The sequence below is a fragment of the Manis pentadactyla genome, chromosome X (genome assembly GCF_030020395.1).
Source record: "Manis pentadactyla isolate mManPen7 chromosome X, mManPen7.hap1, whole genome shotgun sequence".
Classification (NCBI taxonomy): Eukaryota; Metazoa; Chordata; class Mammalia; order Pholidota; family Manidae; genus Manis; species Manis pentadactyla.
This window is the reverse complement of record NC_080038.1, coordinates 63,145,394-63,167,843: the sequence shown is the minus strand read 5'-3', so window position 1 is coordinate 63,167,843 and position 22,450 is coordinate 63,145,394. Positions and strand designations below refer to the sequence as shown.

Here is a 22,450-nt window from a genome sequence, read left to right as displayed (position 1 = left end):
AGTCCTCTCATTGTCCCTGCCTAGAATAGTAATTTCACAATACAGACCTGGGGAAGATAAGAGAGGCTGATCACCTGCCCATCACAAGTTGAAACCATAGCCTAGGAGCTGAAGGGAGAGGGAATTTCCACCTTCTTGATAGCACCCATCTGGATTACTTCCATCTCATGGAGGTGGTATGGAGAGGATCAGGTTGTGGCTCAGATGCTATAGACGCTCACTGTTTTTATTAAGATTTTGTTGATTTTTTAAAATAAATGTTTTTCCATTTGCTATATGTCCTTAGGACAATTTCTAGAGATCTTAAATGGTTGTTTTAATGATTTTTCTAGGCAAATGCTTGTTTCATGGGAGAGAGGATCCAATAGCTCCTTATACCCCCATTGTGGTAGTTCCATCCTCACTGGTCATTTTAAAAACTAGAAGTAGAAAGTTTAATGTAACAATGGAGACTTCTATGAGATAGGGCTTACAATGACTAGGCCAGCATTATTTCTTTGTTAGGATGCTGAAAACTCTGTTTGGTAGTTCCTGGTCTTTTAGAGTTTTTATAAAAAAGAATATTTCAAAGTAATGTCTTCAGTTTAGTTCAGTTCACCGACATTTTATTGACATCTTCTCTTGGAATACCAATTTTATGGTGAGTGATCTTTGCTTTGCTTTTTAAGTTTCAGATTTTGAAAACCCAAGGCTTGTATTAATATGTTATTTGTGATTATCAGAATGTCCGCTAGATAATATGGTTTGCTAATTAAATCAGAGAATTCTGATTAGAAGAGAAATCTAAGAAGCTTAGATTTCAAATGTCAAATTTTCTACCCTCCAACCCCTCATTCTCATTTTCAATACCAATCTAGGAAATACTAGAAATCACATAACTGCTAAATTGGTTCATTCAGATGCAAAGTGGAACTAATGCTGCCTCACAAGAATGTTGTGAAGCTTAATAAATATTGCTAAAGCATTTGTCTCCATGAAAGCTCCTGTATTTGTTTTATTTTCAAAATATATTTATAATTCTTAGACTTTAAAATATGCCCATTAAGAGCTTGTATACACATGTAAACAAGTTTAATATGGTATATATATAGCCAAAGATAAAAGAGCAGTAATATAATTATAGTGTTGATTTATTGGATATATATATCCTGAGGAAATTGCGGTTATCTGCAGTTAGAAAATACTGCTTTATGCAGTTGATTTTCATGTGTTAATTGGCTAATGATCTGTTGTAGTGAAAAATAGAAATGTTTGAATATAGTTATACAATCTCTTCTTAATAATATATAATCTTGAAAAAATATATAATTTGAAATTAATATGTATATATATGTATTCTTTTCTTTTTTAATGATAGCCAGAGTTATGATATTGGGAAGATGGATAAGAATTCTGTTGTGCCAGAAATGCTGGTAAGGATTATGTTAAATATTACAGAAGTAAATCGAAGAAATACAGCTTATGTTATTGTTATAACATAGGAGTCTATCACCCCCATTTGTGAATAGATTGCCCATTGAGTACATCATTTAATGTCTCAATGCATTTGTTCCTGTAGAATTTACCCTATAGGTAGATGCTTGTACCTGTGAGTTAATACATGTAAAGTGCTTAGAAGTGTTTGGCTATATAAATTTTAGCTTTCATTACTGCATTAAAAAGTTCTAGGTTTTTCCCTAACTACTCAGATACAGCATGCTTGATATGCAAGTTAATTTTAATATTTAATCAAGCAAAATGTGATTATGTAAATCTGATGTAGAACTAATTTAATACACACCATAGCAAAATTGAAATTTTTTTTGCATATCCATTTTTGCTTCTGACTATTACAGTATATCAATCAAAATGTAACTGAATACTTATATATATCTAGCAACGTGATAGATGGGGAATAAAAGAGAAGTGTAAAATGTGACCTCTACCCTTAAGAAGCTTATGTTTGAAGGATAAAACTAATACAAATGAGTACAATGGAATGTTATTTAACTTTGAAAAGAAATGAAATTCCAACACATGCTACAACACAGATGAACCTTGAGGACATTGTACAATAAACTAAGCCATTCACAAAAAGACAAATACTGTATGATTCCACTTAAATGAGTTATCTTGAGCAGTCAAGTTCATAGAGACAGAAAGTCGAATGTGGTTGCAGGGGTTTAGAGGGAGGAGAACATGGGAAGCTATTGTTTAATGGGTATAGAGTCTCAATTTTGCAACGTTAAAAGACTTCTAGAGATGGTTGCACAATATGAATATACTTAATACTACTGAACCATACACTTGAAAATGATTAAGATGGTCAATTATATGTTATGTGTTGTTTATCACAATTAAAAATAAAAAAACATTGTGATAGTATCACATAGTAGATTATATAACAATGAGAATAAATTAAATAATTGCAACAGTATGGATGTTCTCACATATAATGTTGAATAAACAAAACAAGATACAAAATAGTGCATACTGTGTGATTGCATAAATATAACTTTCAAAAACAGGTAGAAATAATATATGGTATTGAAGGTCAGGTAATTGGTTGCTGTTTTTTGCAGTAGTGTCTGAAAAGAGGCATGAGGTGAGCCTATTGCTGCTAATGTTCTGTGTTTTGATTTCTGTGTTAACATTCATGTATTCACTTTGTGAAAATTCAAAGCTATACTTTTGGGATCATGAACTTTTTTGTATGTACTTTGTGCTTAAACTAAAATTTCAAAAATAGATTTAAAACACTAGTACTAATGAAGCAATTTGGGAAAAATAAGTGATAAACTGTGTAGTACTGATCTGAAATATGTAGAAGGGCATGCAGAAAAGGGGAGTATCAAAGTTGACTAGAATAGTTGAAGAAGCCTTTGGTAGGAAAGATCTTGAAAAGTAGATGGGGTCCATGCATTTAAAAGGGAGGGTTAAGGAGATACCAGGCAAGAGAGCTAGATGAGAAGATATTTGCAGGAGGAATTGATTTAAGCGATGAGAAGATATTTGGAGGAGGAATTGATTTAAGCATGGATGATTTAAGGCTGATGGATGACAGGATTTAAGTGTGATTAAAATGTAATATATTGTGAAGTATGAAGAGGTAAGATTATGAAGTAGCTTATGTTTTTCTTTCATGCTAGCAGTACTTCATTGAGGTATAATTTATATATACTAACTTGCACAAATTTTAAGTGTACAGCCTGATGAATTTTAATATATCTATGTAGTCTTGTAACTATCACACATACCAAGATACAGAAATTTCCATCACTCTCAAAAGTTCCCTTGGCCCCTTTCCAGTTAATAGCCATTGCTACTCCTCAAGATAAAACCATTATTCTGACTTCTATTGCTATAGATTATTTTCAGCGTTTCTTGAACTTTGTATAGAAGGAATCATGTACAACAGTATGGGTGTTCTCACATATAATGTTGAATAAACAAAACAAGATAGAAAATAGTGCATACTGTGTGATTGCATAAATATAACTTTCAAAAACAGGTAGAAATAATATATGGTGTTGTAGGTCAGGTAATTAGTTACTCTTGTTTGCAGTAGTGTCTGAAAAGAGGCATGAGGTGAGCCTGCTGCTGTTAATGTTAAAAACCACTAAATTTTTAAAAGGTAAAGATATTACTAACATGAATATTTTTCAAAACTTGCATCCTCTTTTTGGTATTTGCTAAGATGCAAGCCCCGGTAAAAAACAGGGACCAAGAGAACCGAGATTGAATACTTGTTACATGGCTTCTTGCCAGCGCATCTCTTTGTTTACAGGATGCGGAAGTTGCAGTGTTTATAGCAATAATTGTTCACCTGCATTGCTCCTGACATATCACATTTAATAGCCTAATTTTTATGTCTGTATTCTTTTGCTTAACATAACAGTTTTGAGATTCATCCATTTTTTTACATCTTTCTGATTATTTGACCCTTTTGCTATTATGAAAATAGCTACAATCTTTCTCAAAGTGCCATATTTTCTTCATAAAAGTCCTCTGGAGGAGTATGTAAGTTGAGAGTTGTTCCACAGTAATAATGATACTAAGTACACTACACAATCTTATTTAATCCATCTTAGTTTTGGAATTAAAGAACTCAGAGATACGACACCCTAAATGTAGATTCACAGAGCCCTAGTATGCTTAACATAGCTTTTTTTTTGTTTTGTTTTTCGCCTTGCAGTTCTGCTGGATTTTTTTTAAATCATTTTGTTATCATTAATCTACAATTACATGAAGAACATTATGTTTACTACGCTCTACCCTTCACCAAGTCCCCCCACAGACCCCATTACAGTCACTGTCTATCAGCATGGTAAGATGTTATAGAATCACTACTTGTCTTCTCTGTGTTGCATATCCCTCCCCATTCCCCGCCCCAATGTTATACACGCTAATCATAATCTCCCCTTTCTTCTTCCCCGCCCTTATCTCTCCCTTCCCTCCCATTCTCCCTAGTCCCTTTCCCTTTGGTAACTGTTAGTCCATTCTTGGGTTCTGTGATTCTGCTGCTGTTTTGTTCTTTCAGTTTTTCTTTGTTCTTATACTCCACATATGAGTGAAGTCATTTGGTATTTGTCTTTCTCTGCTTGGCTTATTTCACTGAGCATAATATCCTCTAGCTCCATCCATGTTGTTGCAAATGGTAGGACTTGTTTTCTTCTTATGGATGAATAATACTCCATTTTATATATGTACCACATCTTTATCCATTCATCTACTGATGGACACTTAGGTTGCTTCCATTTCTTGGCTATTGTAAATAGTGCTGTGATAAACATAGGGGTGCATCTGTCTTTTTCAAACTGGGCTGCTGCAATCTTAGGGTAAATTCCTAGAAGTGGAATTCCTGGGTCAAATGGTAAGTGTATTTTAAGCATTTTGAGGAGCCTCCATACTGCTTTCCACAATGGTTGAACTAATTTACATTCCCACCAGCAGAGTAGGAGGGTTCCCCTTCCTCCACAACCTCGCCAACATTTGTTGTTGTTTGTCTGTTGGATGGTAGTGATCCTTACTGGTGTGAGGTGATATCTCATTGTGGTTTTAATTTGCATTTCTCTGATAACTAGCAATGTGGAGCATCTTTTCATGTCTCTATTGACCATCTGAATTTCTTCCTTGGAGAGCTGTCTGTTCAGCTCCTCTGCCCATTTTTTTAATTGGATTATTTGCTTTTTGTTTGTTGAGGTGTGTGAGCTCTTTATATATTTTGCATGTCAAGCCTTTATTCGATCTGTCATTTATGAATATATTCTCCCATACTGTAGGGTACCTTTTTGTTCTATTGATGGTATCCTTTGCTGTACAGAAGCTTTTCAGCTTGATGTAGTCCCAACTTGTTCATTTTTGCTTTTGATTCCCGTGCCTGGGGAGATATGTTCATGAAGAAGTCACTCATGTTTATATCCAAGAGATTTTTGCCTGTGTTTCTCTTCTAAGAGTTTTATGGTTTCATGACTTACATTCAGGTCTTTGATCCATTTCGAATTTACTTTTGTGTATGGGGTTGGACAGTGATCCAGTTTCATTCTCTTACATGTAGCTTTTTGACAGCACCATCTGTTGAAGAGACTGTCATTTCCCCATTGTATGTCCATGGCTCCTTTATCATATATTATTTGACCATATATGTTTGGGTTAATGTCTGGAGTCTCTAATCTGTTCCACTGGTTTCTGGCTCTGTTCTTGTGCCAGTACCAAATTGTCTTGATTACTATGGCTTTGTAGTAGAGCTTGAAGTTGGGGAGTGAGATCCTCCCCACTTCATTCTTCCTTCTCAGCATTGCTTTGGCTATTTGGGGTCTTTGGTGTTTCCATATGAATTTTTGAACTATTTGTCCCAGTTCATTGAAGAATGCTGTTGGTAATTTGATAGGGATTGTGTCAAATCTGCATATTGCTTTGGGCAGGATGGCCATTTTGACAATATTAATTCTTCCTAGCCAAGAGCATGGGATGAGTTTCCATTTGTTAGTGTCCTCGTTAATTTCTCTTAAGAGTGTCTTATAGTTTTCAGGGTATAGATCTTTCACTTCTTTGGTTAGGTTTATTCCTAGGTATTTTATTCTTTTGATGCAATTGTGAATGGAATTGTTTTCCTGATTTCTCTTTCTATTGGTTCGTTGTTAGTGTATAGGAAAGCCACAGATTTCTGTGTGTTAATTTTGAATCCTTCAACTTTGCTGTATTCCAATATCAGTTCTAGTAGTTTTGCAGTGGAGTCTTTAGGGTTTTTGATGTACAATATCATGTCATCTGCAAATAGTGACAGTTTAACTTGTTCTTTACCAATCTGGATGCGCTGTATTTCGTTTTTTGGTCTAATTGCCATGGCTAGGACCTCTAGTACTATGTTGAATAACAGTGGGGAGAGTGGGCATCCCTTTCTTGTTCCCGATCTCAGAGGAAAAGCTTTCAGCTTCTTGCTGTTAAGTATGATGTTGGCTGTGGGTTTGTCATATAAGGCCTTTATTATGTTGAGGTACTTGCCCTCTATACCCCTTTTGTTGTGAGTTTTTATCATGAATGGATGTTGAATTTTGTCTAATGCCTTTTCAGCATCTATGGAGATGGTCATGTGTTTGTTGTCCTTCTTTTTGTTGATGTTGTGGGTGATGTTGATTGATTTTTGAATGTTGTACGATCCTTGCATCCTTGGGATGAATCCCACTTGATCATGGTGTATGATCCTCTTGATGTATTTTCGAATTCGGTTTGCTAATATTTTGTTGTGTATTTTTGCATCTATGTTCATTGGGGATATTAGTCTCTAGTTTTCTTTTTTTGTGGGTTCTTTGCCTGTTTTTGATATTGGAGTGATGCTGGCTTCATAGAATGAGTTTGGAAGTATTCCTTCCTCTTCCTTTTATGGAAAACTTTAAAGATAATGGGTATTTTGTCTTCTCTATATGTCTGATAAAATTCAAAGGTGAATCCATCTGGCCCGGTGATGTTTTTTTTGGGTAGTTTTTCCATTACTGATTCAATTTCTTTGCTGGTAATTGGTCTGTTTAGATTTTCTGTTTTTTCCTTGGTCAGTCTTGGAAGGTTGTATTTTCCTAGGAAGTTGTCCGTTTCTTCTAGGTTTTCTAGCTTTTTAGAATATAGGTTTTCATAGTAGTCTTTAATAATTCTTTGTATTACTGTGGAGTCTGTCGTGATTTTTCCATTCTCGTTTCTGATTCTGTTGATGTGTGTTGATTCTCTTTTTCTCTTAATAAGTTTGGCTAGAGGCTTATCTATTTTGTTTATTTTCTCAAAGAACCAGCTCTTGGTTTTATTGATTTTTTCTATTGTTTTATTCTTCTCAATTTTGTTTACTTCTTCTCTGATCTTTATTATGTCCCTCCTTCTGCTGACCTTAGGCCTCATTTGTTCTTCTTTTTCCATTTCGTTAATTGTTAAGTTAGACTATTGATTTGGGATTGTTTTTCCTTCTTTATATATGCCTTCATTGCTATATACTTTCCTCTTAAGACTGCTTTCGCTGTATCCCACTGAACTTGTGGCTTTGTGTTGTTGTTGTCATTTGTTTCTATATATTCCTTGATCTTTAATTTGTTCATTGATGCATTGATTATTTAGGAGCATGTTGTTAAGCCTCAATTTGTTTGTGAGCCTTTTTGTTTTCTTTGTACAATTTATTTCTAATTTTATACGTTTGTGGTCTGAAAAATTGGTTGGTAGAATTTCAATCTTTCTCAATTTACTGAGGCTGTTTTTGTGGGCTAATATGTGGTCTATTCTGGAGAATGTTCCATGTGCACTTGAGAAGAATGTGTATCGTGTTGTTTTTGGATGTAGAGTTCTATAGATGTCTATTAGGTCCATCTGTTCTAGTGTGTTGTTCAGTGCCTCTGTGTCCTTACTTATTTTCTGTACATTGGATCTATCCTTTGGAGTGAGTGGTGTGTTGAAGTCTCCTAAAATGAATGCATTGCATTCTATTTCCTCCTTTAGTTCTATTAGTGTTTGTTTCACATATGCTGGTTCTCCTGTGTTCGGTGCATATATATTTATAACGGTTATATCCTCTTGTTGGACTGAGCCCTTTATCATTAAGTAATGTCCTTCTTTATCTCTTGTTACTTTCTTTGTTTTGAAGTCTATTTTGTCTGATACTAGTATTGCAACACCTGCTTTTTTCTCCCTGTTGTTTTCATGAAATATCTTTTTACATCCCTTGACTTTTAGTCTGTTCATGTCTTTGGGTTTGAGGTGAGTTTCTTATAAGCAGCATATAGATGGGTTTTGCTTTTTTATCCATTCTATTACTCTGTGTCTTTTGATTGGTGCATTCAGTTCATTTACATTTAGGGTGATTATTGAAAGTTATGTACTTATTGCCATTGCAGGCTTTAGATTCGTGGTTACCAAGGGTTCAAGGTTAGCTTCTTTAGTATCTTACTGTCTAACTTAACTCGCTTATTGAGCTGTTATAAACACAGTCTGCTGATTCTTTATTCCTCTCCCTTCTTATTCCTCCTCTTCTTCCATTCTTCGTATGTTGGTTGTTTTATTCTGTGCTCTTTTGTGTTTCTTTTAACTTCTTGTGGGTAGTTGATTTTATTTTTTGCCTTTAGTTAGTATTTGTTTGGTCTGCTTTCTTTGCTGTGATTTTATTTTCTCTGGTGACATCTGTTTAGCCTTAGGAGTGCGCCCATCTAGAGCAGTCCCTCTAAAATACACTGTAGAGGTGGTTTGTGGGAGGCAAATTCCCTCAACTTTGCTTGTCTGAGAATTGTTTAATCCCTCCTTCATATTGAAATGATAATCATGCTGGTTAAAGTATTCTTGGTTCAAGGCCCTTGTGTTTCATTGCATTAAATATATCATGCCATTGTCTTCTGGCCTGTAAGTTTTCTGTTGAGAAGTCTGATGATAACCTGATGGGTTTTCCTTTGTAGGTGACCTTTTTCTCCTCTCTAGATGCCTTTAAAACTCTGTCCTTGTCCTTGATCTTTGCCATTTTAATTATTATGTGTCTTGGTGTTGTCCTCCCTGGGTCCCTTCTATTGGGAGTTCTGTGTACTTCTGTGGTCTGAGCTATTATTTCCTCCCCCAGTTTGGGGAAGTTTTCAGCAATTATTTCTTCAAGGACACTTTCTATCCATTGTTCTCTCTCTTCTTCTTCTGGTTCCCCTATAATGTGGATATTGTTCCTTTTGAATTGGTCACACAGTTCTCTAAATGTTGTTTCATTCCTGGAGATCCTTTTATCTCTCTCTGCATCAGCTTCTATGCGTTCCTGTTCTCTGGTTTCTATTCCATCAATGGCCTCTTGCATCTTATCCATTCTGCTTATAAATCCTTCCAGAGATTGTTTCATTTCTTTAATATCCCTCCATGCATCATCCCTTAGTTCTTGCACATTTCTCTGCAGCTCCGTCAGCATGGTTATGACATTTATTTTGAATTCTTTTTCAGGAAGATTGGTTAGGTGTATCTCCTTCTCAATGGTTGACTCTGTGATTTTGGTCTGTATCAAATTCTTCTGCCTTTTCATGGCAATAGAGATAGTTTGCTGAGCTGGCACTTGTGATGGCTGGGTGTATGTCCCTTCTTGCTGGTTTGTGGCCTTCCTCTCCTGGGAAAACAGTGACCTCCAGCTGCTTGTGCTAGCAGCTGCACTCAAACGGGGCTTCTGATTCTTGCCCGGCCACTGTGCAATTTAGCTCCACGTTTGTTGTGAGCGTGGCCTGCCTCAGGCTGCTGCTCCAATATGGCGGAGCTGCGTCAGAGGGGAAATGGCTGGGAAGCTGTTTATCTCCATGAGGGGCCTCCGAGCTGCGCTGCTGCCCAGGGCTTTAGGGAGCCCAGAGTTTCCTGGGATTCCCAGCTGCTGGGCCAAGTGTCCCTGGATGCTTCTTTCCAGTTGTTGGGTCACTGTCCCTTTAAGACTTGCAAAAAGCACCGCTTTTTTTTGTCCGAGTGGCACCGGCTACGGAGACCCACTCACAGGTCTTACTATCTTGTTTCCCTAGTTTCGAGCACCCCATGCATGCACTGTGTGCCTGCGCTCTGGTGCAGATGGCTAGGGCTGGCTATTTAGCAGTCCTGGGCTCCCTCTCCGTTCCTGCTCCGACTCCTCTCCTCCTGCCAGGAGCTGGGGTGAAGAGCACTTGGTTCCTGGTGGGCCATGGCTTGTATTTTACCCCCTTCGCGAGGTGCTGGGTTTTCGCCAGTGTAGATGTAGTCTGGCTGTTGTCCTGTGTCTTCTGGTCTCTCTTTTAGGAAGAGTTGTATTTGTTGTATTTTCAAAAATATGTATGGTTTTGGGAGGAGATTTCCGCTGCTCTACTCACGCCGCCATCTTGGCTCCACCTTAACATAGCTTTTTAAATGTTAGAAGATCACCATTGCCTGGTCCTACTGTCCTTATTATACTTAAAAGGCAGATTTGTCATTGAAATAGAGCTCCTTCTTTCAAAATGGCAACCTGTAGTAAAATATGTCTATGCTGACTTGAGTTTACTCCCCTTATCAATGTAGACCTGGCTGGAGAAAATGACTTCATTCAGCAATATAGTAGAAATTTTAAAACTTAGCTGGATAGGGAGAAATCTTTTGTATGAAAATTTATCTATTTTCAACTCACATGGTGGTATATATGCCCTTGGTCTTAATGGTTAATCCCAACTAGGGTGTAAAACCTTTGAGAAAGAGATTATGTCTATTTATGTATTTTGATGAAGGTGTAATATGGGTCTACCTATACAGTAGGTGGTAAGATGATTAAAGTAAATGTTGCTGAGCCTTACTTTCCTTTTTTGTTTAAATAATGATGAAGTACTTTGATGCTAAAACACTTAGGAAAATAATTATATTAAATGTAAATAAGCTATTACTGTAAAATTCTTAGTATTTGATGTGTGTAGTGTAATGATGGGACATAAACCAGACTATGTGATTACTTAAGGAAAATGCTGGTTCGTAATGATAACTTATGTTTGAGAAGATGCCTGTCACTATATAAGTGCTAGACAGCTATTGTATTGCAATTTAACCCTCAGCTGTGTACTTTTTCTCTATTTTTAATTATAGGCTAAAGTTCTACGGTTACTAGCCACCACTTATTTGGATTGGGACAACAGAGAATATCATGATAAGGCTCTCAGCACTATAAACCTAGCAAACAAGGTATAAGAAGTTTTTACTTTTAAATATTAGCTTACTGAACTTTTCAAAATGTTAATTCACATTTTGAAATCCAGTTTAGACATTTTCTTCAGCATTCCTACCTTCTTAAAAAATATCAGATTGTTATAGTCTCTTCTACAGTGCAGAAGGAAAAATAAAATATACTTCTTGGACATGAGATATTTTTGGAAAATAATTTTTTGGCATGAAACTGGGTTCTCTCTGCTGTGAGTTTTTAAGATAGAGAAGAAATGATAATAGACAGACAATGGGATTTAGTTTTAAAAATATCAGTAATTCACGTTCAGCTCATGATCATACATACACATGTATGTGCATATACGTACCCACATCCACACTCCTGGACAAGAAACGTTGATGGGCTGATGACCATTTACAAAGAGGTTCTATTAGGATCAATGTATTTTACCCAAAAAGGCAATTAAATATACTGATACATTTTAGAAAGATTTTTTCAACAACAATATTGGAAGCATTAAAATGAGTAATTCAGTTAACCAGAATATTAAGTTGCCCAAACAGACCATTTTCTCAAATTATATTTTCCAGAAATTTATGTCATGTGCATGGGAGAATTTAATGTTGAAAAACTTCTTTACCACTAAATTTTTAAAAGGTAAAGATATTAATAACGTTAATATTTTTCAAAACTTGGATCCCCTTTTCGGTATTTGCTAAGATGCAAGCCCTGATAAAAAACAGGGGGCCAAGAGAACTGAGATTGCATACTTGTTACATGGCTTCTTGCCAGCACATCTCTTTGTTTACAGGATGTGGAAGTTGCAGTTTTTATAGCAATAATTGTTCACCTGCATTGCTCCTGACATATCACATTTAATAGCCTAATTTTTAATCCTTGATATAGCTGAATTGGGTACATGAGGATTTCAGTGGCAATATGCAGATTAAAAAGGTTTATCTGGAAATAATATCAAAATGAGAAAAGTTGCAAGAATAAGAATAGTACAAAGAACACCTGTATAAAGCTTCCATACAACAAAGGACACACCATCAGTAGAACAAAAAGAAATTCTACTGTATGGGAGAATTTATTCATAAATAACATATCCGATAAGGGGTTGACATCCAAAATATACAAAGAGCTCACGCACCTCAAGAAACAAAAAGGAAATAATCCAATTTAAAAAGGGGCAGAGGGTCTGAACAGACACTACTCCAAAGAAGAAATTCAGATGGCCAACAGGCACATAAAAAGGTGCTCCACATCGCTATTCATCAGAGAAAGGCAAATTAAAACCACAATGAGATATCACCTCACACCAGTTAAGATGGCCAACATCCAAAAAACAAACAACAAATGTTGGCGAGGATGTGGAGAAAGGGGAACCTTCCTACATGGCTGGTGGGAGTGTAAATTAGTTCAACCTCTGTGGAAAGCAGTATGGAGGTTCCTCAAAAAACTCAAAATAGAAATACCATTTGACCTGGGAATTCCACTTCTAGGGATTTAACCTTAGAATGCAGGAGCCAGTTTGAAAAAGACATATGCACCACTGTATTTATCGCAGCACTATTTACAATAGCCAAGAAATGGAAGCAACCTAAGTGTCCATCAGTAGATGAATGGATAAAGAAGATGTGGTACATATACACAATGGAATATTATTCAGCCATAAGAAGAAAACACATCCTACCATTAGCAACAACATGGATGGAGCTAGATAGTATTATGCTCAGTGAAATAACCCAGGCAGAGAAAGACGAGTATCAAATCATTTCACTCATCTGTGGAGTGTAAGAACAAGGAAAAAACTGAAGGAACAAAACAGCAGCAGACTCACAGAACCCAAGAATGGACAAACAGTTACTGAAGGGAACCTAACTGGGGGAATGGGTGGGAAAGGAGGGATAAGGGGAAAAAGGAGCATTACAATTAGCACACACAATGTGTGTGTGGGAGGGCAGGGGGAAGGCAGTATAGCACGGAAAAGACAAGTAGTGACTCTATAGCATCTTAGTTCACTGATGGACAGTGACTGTAATGGGGTATGTGGTGTGGACTTGAAAATGGGTGGAATCTAGTAACCACAGTGTTGCTCAAGAAATTTATTTTTTCATTTTGTTATCATTAATCTACAATTACATGAAGAACATAATGTTTACTAGGGTCCCCCCTTCACCAAGTCCCCCCCTCAAACCCCATTACTGTCACTGTCCATCAGCATACTAAGATGTTGTAGAATCACTACTTGTCTTCTCTGTGTTGCACAGCCCTACCCATGCCCCGACGCACACATTATACATGCTAATTGTAATACCCCCTTTCTTTTACCCTGCCCTCATCCCTCCCTTCCCTCGCATCCTCCCAAGTCCCTTTCCCTTTGGTAACTCTTAGTTCATTATTGGGTTCTGTGAGTCTGCTGCTGTTTTGCTCCTTCAGTTTTCCTTTGTTCTTATACTCCACATATGAATGAAATCATTTGGTACTTGTCTTTCTCCACCTGGCTTATTTCACTGAGCATAATACCCCCTAGCTCCATCCATGTTGTTGAAATGGTAGGATCTGTTTTTTTATTATGGCTGAGTAATATTCCATTGTGTATATGTACCACATCTTCTTTATCCATTCATCTACTGATGGACACTTAGGTTGCTTCCATTTCTCGGCTATTGTAAACAGTGCTGTGATAAACATAGGGGTTCATCTGTCTTTTTCAAACTGGGCTGCTGCATTCTTAGGGTAAATTCCTAGAAGTGGAATTCCTGGGTCAAATGGTATTTCTATTTTGAGCATTTTGAGGAACCTCCATACTGCTTTCCACAATGGTTGAGTTAATTTACATTCCCAACAGCAGTGTAGGAGGGATCCTCTTTCTCCACAACCTCGCCTACATTTGTTGTTGTTTGTCTTTTGGATGGTGGCGATCCTTACTGGTGTGAGGTGATATCTCATTGTGGTTTTAATTTGCATTTCTCTGATGACTAGCAATGTGGAGCATCTTTTCATGTGTCTGTTGGCCATCTGAATTTCTTCTTTGGAGAACTGTCTGTTCAGCTCCTCTGCCCATTTTTTAATTGGAGTATTGGCTTTTTGTTTCTTCAGGTGCCTGAGTTCTTTATATATTTTGGATGTCCATCCTTTATTGGATCTGTCATTTATGAATATATTCTCCCATACTGTATGGTATCTTTTTGTTCTATTGATGGTGTTCTTTGCTGTACAGAAGCTTTTCTACTTGATGTAGTCCCACTTATTCATTTTTGCTTTTTTTCCCCTTATCTGGGGAGATATGTTCATGAAGAAGTCACTCAAGTTTATGTCTAAGAGATTTTTGCCTATGTTTTTTCTTAAGAGTTTTATGGTTTCATGACTTACATTCAGGTCTTTGATCCATTTTGAATTTACTTTTGTGTATGGGGTTAGACAGTAATCCAGTTTCACTCTCTTGCATGTAGCTGTCCAGTTTTGCCAGCACCATCTGTTGAAGAGACTGTCATTTCCCCATTGTATGTCCATGGCTCCTTTATCATATATTAATTGACAATGTATGTTTGGGTTAATGTTTGGAGTCTCTATTCTGTTCCACTGGTCTGTGTCTCTGTTCTTGTGCCAATACCAAATTGTCTTGATTACTGTGGCTTTGTAGTAGTGCTTGAAGTTGGGGAGCGAGATCTCCCCCTCTTTATTTTTCCTACTCAGGATTGCTTTGGCTATGTGGGGGTCTTTGGTGTTTCCATATGAATTTTTGAACTATTTGTTCTAGTTCGTTGAAGAATGTTGTTGGTAATTTGATAGGGATTGCATCAAATCTGTATATTGCTTTGGGCAGGATGGCCATTTTGACATTATTAATTCTTCCTAGAAAAGAGCATAGGATGAGTTTCCATTCGCTAGTGTCCTCTTTAATTTCTCTTAAGAGTGCCTTACAGTTCAGGGTATGGGCCTTTCACTTTATTGGTTAGATTTATTCCTAAGTATTTTATTCTTTTTGATGCAATTGTAAATGGAGTTGTTTTCCTGATTTCCCTTTCTATTGGTTCATTGTTAGTGTATAGGAAAGCCACAGATTTTTGTGTATTAATTTTGTATCCTGCAAATTTGCTATATTCCGATATCAGTTCTAGTAGTTTTGGAGTGGAGTCTTTAGGGTTTTTGATGTACAATATCATGTAATCAGCAAATAGTGACAGTTTAACTTCTTCTTTACCAATTTGGATTCCTTGAATTTCTCTGGTTTGTCTAATTTCCGTCGCTAGGACCTCCAGTACAATGCTGAATAACAGTGGGAGTGTAGGCATCCCTGTCTTGTTCCTGAACTCAGGGGAAAAGCTTTCAGCTTCTTGCTGTTCAGTATGATGTTGGCTGGGGGCTTATCATATATGGCCTTTATTATGTTGAGGTACTTGCCCTTTATACACATTTTGCTGAGAGTTTTTATCATGAATGGGTGTTGAATTTTGTCGAATGCTTTTTCAGCATCTATGGAAATGATCATGTGGTTTTTATCTTTCTTTTTGTTGATGTGGTGGATGATGTTGATGGATTTTCGAATGTTGTGCCGTCCTTGCCTCCCTGGGATGAATCCCACTTGGTCATGGTGTATGATCCTTTTGATGTATTTTTGAATTCGGTTTGCTAATATTTTGTTGAGTATTTTTGCATCTACATTCATCAGGGATATTTGTCTGTAGTTTTCATTTTTGGTGGAGTCTTTGCCTGGTTTTGGTATTAGGGAAATGTTGGGTTCATAGAACGAGTTTGGGAGTATTCCCTCTTCTTCTATTTTTTGGAAAACGTTAAGGAGAATGGGTATTATGTCTTCTCTGTATGTCTGATAAAATTCAGAGGTAAATCCATCTGGCCCTGGGGTTTTGTTCCTGGGTAGTTTTTTGATTACCGCTTCAGTTTCTTTGCTGGTAATTGGTTGGTTTAAATTTTCTGTTTTTCCTTGGTCAGTCTTGGAAGGTTGTATTTTTCTAAGAAGTTGTCCATTTCTTCTAAGTTTTCCAGCTTGTTAGCATATAGGTTTTAATAGTATTCTCTAATAGTTCTTTGTATTTCTGTGGGTTCCTTCGTGATTTTTCCTTTCTCGTTTCTGATTCTGTTGATGTGTGTTGTTTCTCTTTTTCTCTTAATAAGTCTGGCTAGAGGCTTACCTATTTTGTTTATTCTCTCGAAGAACCACCTCTTGGTTTCATTGATTTTTTCTATTGTTGTATTGTTCTCAATTTTATTTATTTCTTGTCTAATCTTTATTATGTCCCTCCTTCTGCTGACCTTAGGCCTCATTTGTTCTTCTTTCTCCAATTTCGGTAATTGTGACATTAGACTATTCATTTGGGATTATTCTTCCTTCTTTAAATATGCCTGGATTGCTGTATACTTTCCTCTTAAGACTGCTTTTGCTGCATCCCACAGAAGTTGGGGCTTTGTGTTGTTGTTTTCATTTGTTTCCATATATTGCTGAATCTCCATTTTAATTTGGTCATTGATACATTGATTATTTAGGAGCATGTTGTTAAGCCTCCATGTGTTTGTGAGCCTTTTTGCTTCCTTTGTACAATTTAGTTCTAGTTTTATTCCTTTGTGGTCTGAAAAGTTGGTTGGTTGTATTTCAGTCTTTTTGAATTTACTGAGGCTGTTTTTGTGGCCTAGTATGTGATCTATTCTGGAGAATGTTCCATGTGCACTTGAGAAGAATGTGTATCTTGTTGCTTTTGGATGTAGAGTTCTATAGATGTCTAATAGGTTCATCTGTTCTAGTATGTTGTTCAGTGCCTCTGTGTCCTTACTTATTTTCTGTACATTGGATCTATCCTTTGGAGTGAGTGGTGCGTTGAAGTCTCCTAAAATGAATGCATTGCATTCTATTTCCTCCTTTAATTTTGTTAGTATTTGTTTCACATATATTGGTGCTCCTTTATTGGGTGCATATATGTTTATAATGGTTATAGCCTTTCGTTGGACTGAGCCCTTTATCATTATGTAGTGTTCTTCTTAATCTCTTGTGACTTTCTTTGTTTTGAAGTCTATTTTGTCTGATACTAGTATTGCAACACCTGCTTTTTTTCTCCCTGTTGTTTTCATGAAATATCTTTTTCCATCCCTTGACTTTTAATCTGTGTATGTCTTTGGGTTTGAGGTGAGTCTCTTGTAAGCAGCATATAGATGGGTCTTGCTTTTTTATCCATTCTATTACTCTGTGTCTTTTGATAGGTGCTTTCAGTCCATTTACATTTAGGGTGATTATTGAAAGATATGTACTTATTGCCATTGCAGGCTTTAAGTTTGTGATCTTCAAAGGTTCAAGGTTAGCTTCTTTGGTGTCTTACTGCCTAACTTAACTCGCTTATTGAGCTATTATAGAGATTGGTGATTCTTTGTTTCTCTCCCTTCTTATTCCTCCTCCTCCATTCTTTATATGTTGGTTGTTTTATTTTTTGCTCTTTTGTGTTTCCTTTAACTGGTTTTGTGGGTAATTGATTTTATTTTTTGTTTTTAGTTAGTATTTTTTGGTCTGCTTTCTTTGCTGTGATTTTATTTTCTCTGGTGACATCTGTTTAGCCTAAGGAGTGCTCACATCTAGAGCAGTCCCTCTAAAATACCCTGTAGAGGTGGTTTGTGGGAGGCAAATTCCTCCTAGTTTTGCTTGTCTGGGAATTGTTTAATCCCTCCTTCATATTGAAATGATAATCATGCTGGATACAGTATTCATGATTCAAGGCCCTTCTGTTTCATTGCATTAAATATATCATGGCATTGTCTTCTGGCCTGTAAGGTTTCTGTTCAGAAGTCTGATGATAGCCTGATGGGTTTTCCTTTGTAGGTGACCTTTTCCCTCTCTCTAGCTGCCTTTAAAACTCTGTCCTTGTCCTTGATCTTTGTCATTTTAATTATTATGTGTCTTCGTGTTGTCCTCCCTGGGTCCCTTCTGTTGGGAGTTCTGTGTACTTCCGTGGTCTGAGTGATTATTTTCTTCCCCAGTTTATGGAAGTTTTCATCAATTATTTCTTCAAAGACACTTTCTATCCCTTTTTCCCTCTCTTCTTCTTCTGGTACCCCTATAATACGAATATTTTTCCATTTGGATTGGTCACACAGTTCTCTTAATATTCTTCCATTCCTGGAGATTCTTTCATCTCTCTCTGCATCAGCTTGTCTGCATTCCTGTTCTCTGATTTCTATTCCATTAACAGTCTCTTGAACCTCATCCAGTCTGCTCTTAAGTCCTTCTAGAAATTGTTTCATTTGTGTAATCTCTCTCCGGACTTCATCCCTTAGCTCTTGCATATTTCTCTGAAGATCCTTCAGCATGGTTATGACCTTTATTTTGAATTCTTTTTTGGGGAGATTGGCTAGGTCTTTCTCCCCTGGCCCTCTCTCAGGGGTTATGTGGACTCTTTTGGACTCGACTAAATTCTTTTCACTTTTCATGGTGATAGATGTAGCTGTAGGCTGGTATCACATGTGTCAGCTGGGAGAACCAAGTCCTTTCCTGCTTGCTGGTTGCCTTGCCCTTCTCCGTTGCCTGTGTCTGTTACCAGCACTCCTGGAGCAGCTTCCGGGTTTATCCCCTTAGCTGTTGTGGGCAGGGTCTCTGTTAGAGCAGTGGAGAGCCCTGCACGGAGTGGCAGGCGCACTGTGTGTGCTCTCCCACAAAAGCGGCGACCCTGCCGGGCATGTGTGTGCCAACAGTGGCCTTTGGGTCTGGCTTGGGCAGCTTTGTGCCTGGCTGAGTGGATGCTTAGGGTGCGGCTGCTCCTGGGCTCCTCCTCCCCTGCTGCCACAGGCTCATGCAAGCCTCTCCCAGTCCTCTCTTGCACTGTTGCTGCCCGTGCACTCCCGGGCTGTTCCCGGGCCTCTCATTCACCGCTGCTGTGGGCTCACTCAGGCCACTCCCAGCCCCCCTCGCAACCACCTCCTTGGGCTCATGTGGGCCGCTCTTTTACCACCACTGTTGGCCCATGTGGACTGTTCCCGGGCCACTCGGGTGCTGCTGCTGTGGGCTCATGCGGGCAGCTCTGTTGCTGCCGCCGCTGCCTTTTCACACGGGCTGTCCCCGGGCCACTCAACTGCTGCCACCACGGGGCTGTGCAGGCTGCTCTGGGCCCCTCTGGTGCCACCTTCCCTGGCATGCTCTGCCCCTTTCCCACTACTGGGCCTGTGTGTCGAGTCTGTGCCAGTTGGGGCAAAGACTGGCAGGCTGCTTATAGGAATGAGGGGCTTCCGAGCTGCACTGCCACCCATGGGCTTAGGTCACCTAGAGTTCCCCGGATTCCCAGGTGTTGGGGTGTCTGTTTCGGGACGACTTCATCCAGCTGTGAGGTCCCTGTCCCTTTAAGACTTGCAAAACACTTGCTTTTCTTTTGTCTCTGGGGCACCGGTTGCGGGGACCTGCCCGCAGGTTTTACTTTACTGTTTCTCTGATATCCAGCACCCCGTGCACTACGTGTCTGCGCTCCTGGTGTGGATTTCTAGAGCTGTTTGTTCAGCAGTTCTGGGCTTTCACTCCCTCCCCACTCTGACTCCTTTCTTCCCTCCACGGTCTGGGATAGGGGGGCGTTCGGGTTCCGCTGACCCGCAGCTTATATCTTACCCCCTTCGTGTGATACTGAGTTCTCACAGATGTAGATGTAGTCTGACTGTTGTACTGTATCTACTGGTGTCTCTTTTAGGAATAGTTGTATTTGTTGTATTTTCAAAAATATGTATGTTTTTGGTAGGAGATTTCTGCTGAACTTCTCACGCCACCATCTTGGCTCCTCTGTCACAGACATCTTTTAACATTTCTTATAATGCTGGTCTGCTGGTGATGACTTATTTCAACATTTGTGTTTGGAAATGTCTTTGTTTCAAATTCTTTCTAAAGAACACTTTATTTTGTAATAGTTATAGATGCACAGGAAGTTGCAAAAATATCACAAAGGAAAAAAGTTAATAAAAGCAATACTAGTTAGGATTCAGAAGAAAATTTATTGCCCCCCATTGTAATAATAAGTACTATGTACATTTCACCAAATTTCCTCGAGTGATTACCCACTATAATTATATTATCAAAAACAGCAAGTTATCATTGGTAGAGAATGTTTGTATAGTTCTATGTCATTTTATCCCATGTGTAGATTTGTGTAACTACCACTGCAATAGATGCAGAATTATTTCACCCCGAATGTTTCCCTTAATGCTACCCCTTTATATTCACACCATTACTTGCTCTACCCCCATCATGCCTAAGCCCTTGCAACCACTATTTTCTTCATCTCTGTAATTTTGTCATTCCAAGAATATTAAGTCGAATCATACATTTTGTGATCTTCAGAGATTGGCTTTTTTCACTTAACATAATGTCCTTGAAATCCATCCAAGTTTTTGTGTGTATGAATAGTTGTTTTCATTCATTGCTGAGTAGTGCATGGCATGGATGGTATGAGTTTAACCATTCACCTATTGAAAGAAATATCGCTTGTTTTTAGGTTTTAGCTATTATAAAGCTGCTATAAATATTTATGTATAGGTTTTTGTGTGGACATAAGTTTTCATTTTCCTGCGATAAATACCTAGATGTGCAATTGTTGGGCTATTTAGGTTTTAAGAAATTGCCAAAGTGTTTTCTAGAGTGGCTGCACCAATTTGCATTCCCACCAACAATGAATGAGAGTTACAGTTTCTCTACATTCTTGCTAGCATTTGGTATTGTAACTGTTTTTATATTTTAGCTGTTCCAACACTTATGTGAGTTTATTCAAGCTTTCCAAATGGCTACTAATGTTGAATATGTTTGTATGTGCATCTCTTTCATGAAATGTCTCTTGTCCATTTTACAATTGGATTGTTTAACTTTTTAGTTTTAAGTTTGAGAATCCTTTATGTATTCTAGGTAAGAGTTCTTTGTCATATGTGTGGTTTGCAAATGTTTTCTCCCAGTTTATAGTCTTTCTTTTCATAATCTTACAGGGTTTATTTTATAGCCCAAGAAAAGTATATCTTGGTGAATATGCTGTGGACAATTGAAAAGATGTGTTTTCAGCTCTTTTTGAGAGAAGTGTTCTCTAAATGTCTATTAGATCCTGTTGATTGATGGTGTGCTGAGTTCTTCTGTATCTTTGCTGAGTTTTTCTGTAGTTATTGTAGGAATTTTTGAGGTAAGCGTACTGAAGTCTCTAACTCTAATTATGGATTTACCTATTTCCCCTTTTATTTCTATAAACTTTAACTTCAAATATGTTATAGCTCTTGTTTGGTGCATTCATATTTACAGTTAGTCTTTCTTCATGTACTGACTGCATTATCGTTATATAATGCCCCTTTCTGTTTTTTTTTATTTGCTGTTCACTCTACCTCATATTAGTATAGCCATTGCCGCTTTCTTATTTTCAAATTTGCATAACATAGGATTTACCATCTTAATCATTTTTTTTCCTTTTAAAAAATTTTTGGTATCATTAATCTACAATTACATGAGTAACATTACACTTACTAAACTACCCCAATCATCAAGTCCCCACCACATACCACTTTACAGTCACTGTCCATCAGCATAGTAAGATGCTATAGAATCACTACTTGTCTTCTCTGTGTTGTACAACCCTCCCCACACCCCTGCTCCCACATTATGCCTGCTAATCGTAATGCCTCCTTTTCCCCCTTGTCCCTCCCTTCCCATCCATCCTCCCCTGCCCCTTTCCCTTTGGTAACTGTTAGTCCATTCTTGGGTTCTGTGATTCTCCTGCTGTGTAGTTCCATCAGTTTTTTTTCTTTCATCTTATACTCCACATATGAGTGAAATCATTTGATACTTGTCTTTTTCCACCTGGCTTATATCACTGAGCATAATACCCTCTAGCTCCATCCATGTTGTTGCAAATGGTGGGATTTGTTTTCTTCTTATGGCTGAATAATATTCCATTGTGCATATGTACCACCTCTTCCTTATCCATTCATCTACTGATGGACACTTAGGTTACTTCCATTTCTTGGCTATTGTAAACAGTGCTGCAATAACATAGGAGTGTATATGTCTTTTTCAAACTGGGCTGCTGCATTCTTAGGGTAAATTCCTAGGAGGGAAATTCCTGGGTCAAATGGTATTTCTATTTTGAGTTTTTTGAGGAATCTCCATACTGCCTTCCACAAAGATTGAACTAATTTACATTCCCACCAGCAGTGTAAGAGGGTTCCCCTTTCTCCCCATCTTAGTCATTTTTAAGGGTAAAGTTCAGTGGCATTAAGTACATTCATATTTTATAACCATTACCACCATTCATCTCCAACTCTCTTAATCTTTCAAACTGTAATCTCATACCCATTAAATAATAACTTCCCATTCCCCACTCC

General features: G+C 37.7%; 1 protein-coding gene across 1 annotated transcript in view; it reads left to right on the top strand.

Annotated features, from left to right (window-relative positions):
- Positions 1 to 22,450, top strand: part of TEX11 (testis expressed 11) — a 382,668-nt gene that overhangs the window by 92,992 nt on the left and 267,226 nt on the right. Inside the window, exons 9-10 of the mRNA XM_036898307.2 lie at positions 1,358 to 1,412; positions 11,038 to 11,133. Coding sequence (XP_036754202.2) covers positions 1,358 to 1,412; positions 11,038 to 11,133 — 151 coding nt within the window. The remainder of the gene's footprint in view (positions 1 to 1,357; positions 1,413 to 11,037; positions 11,134 to 22,450) is intronic.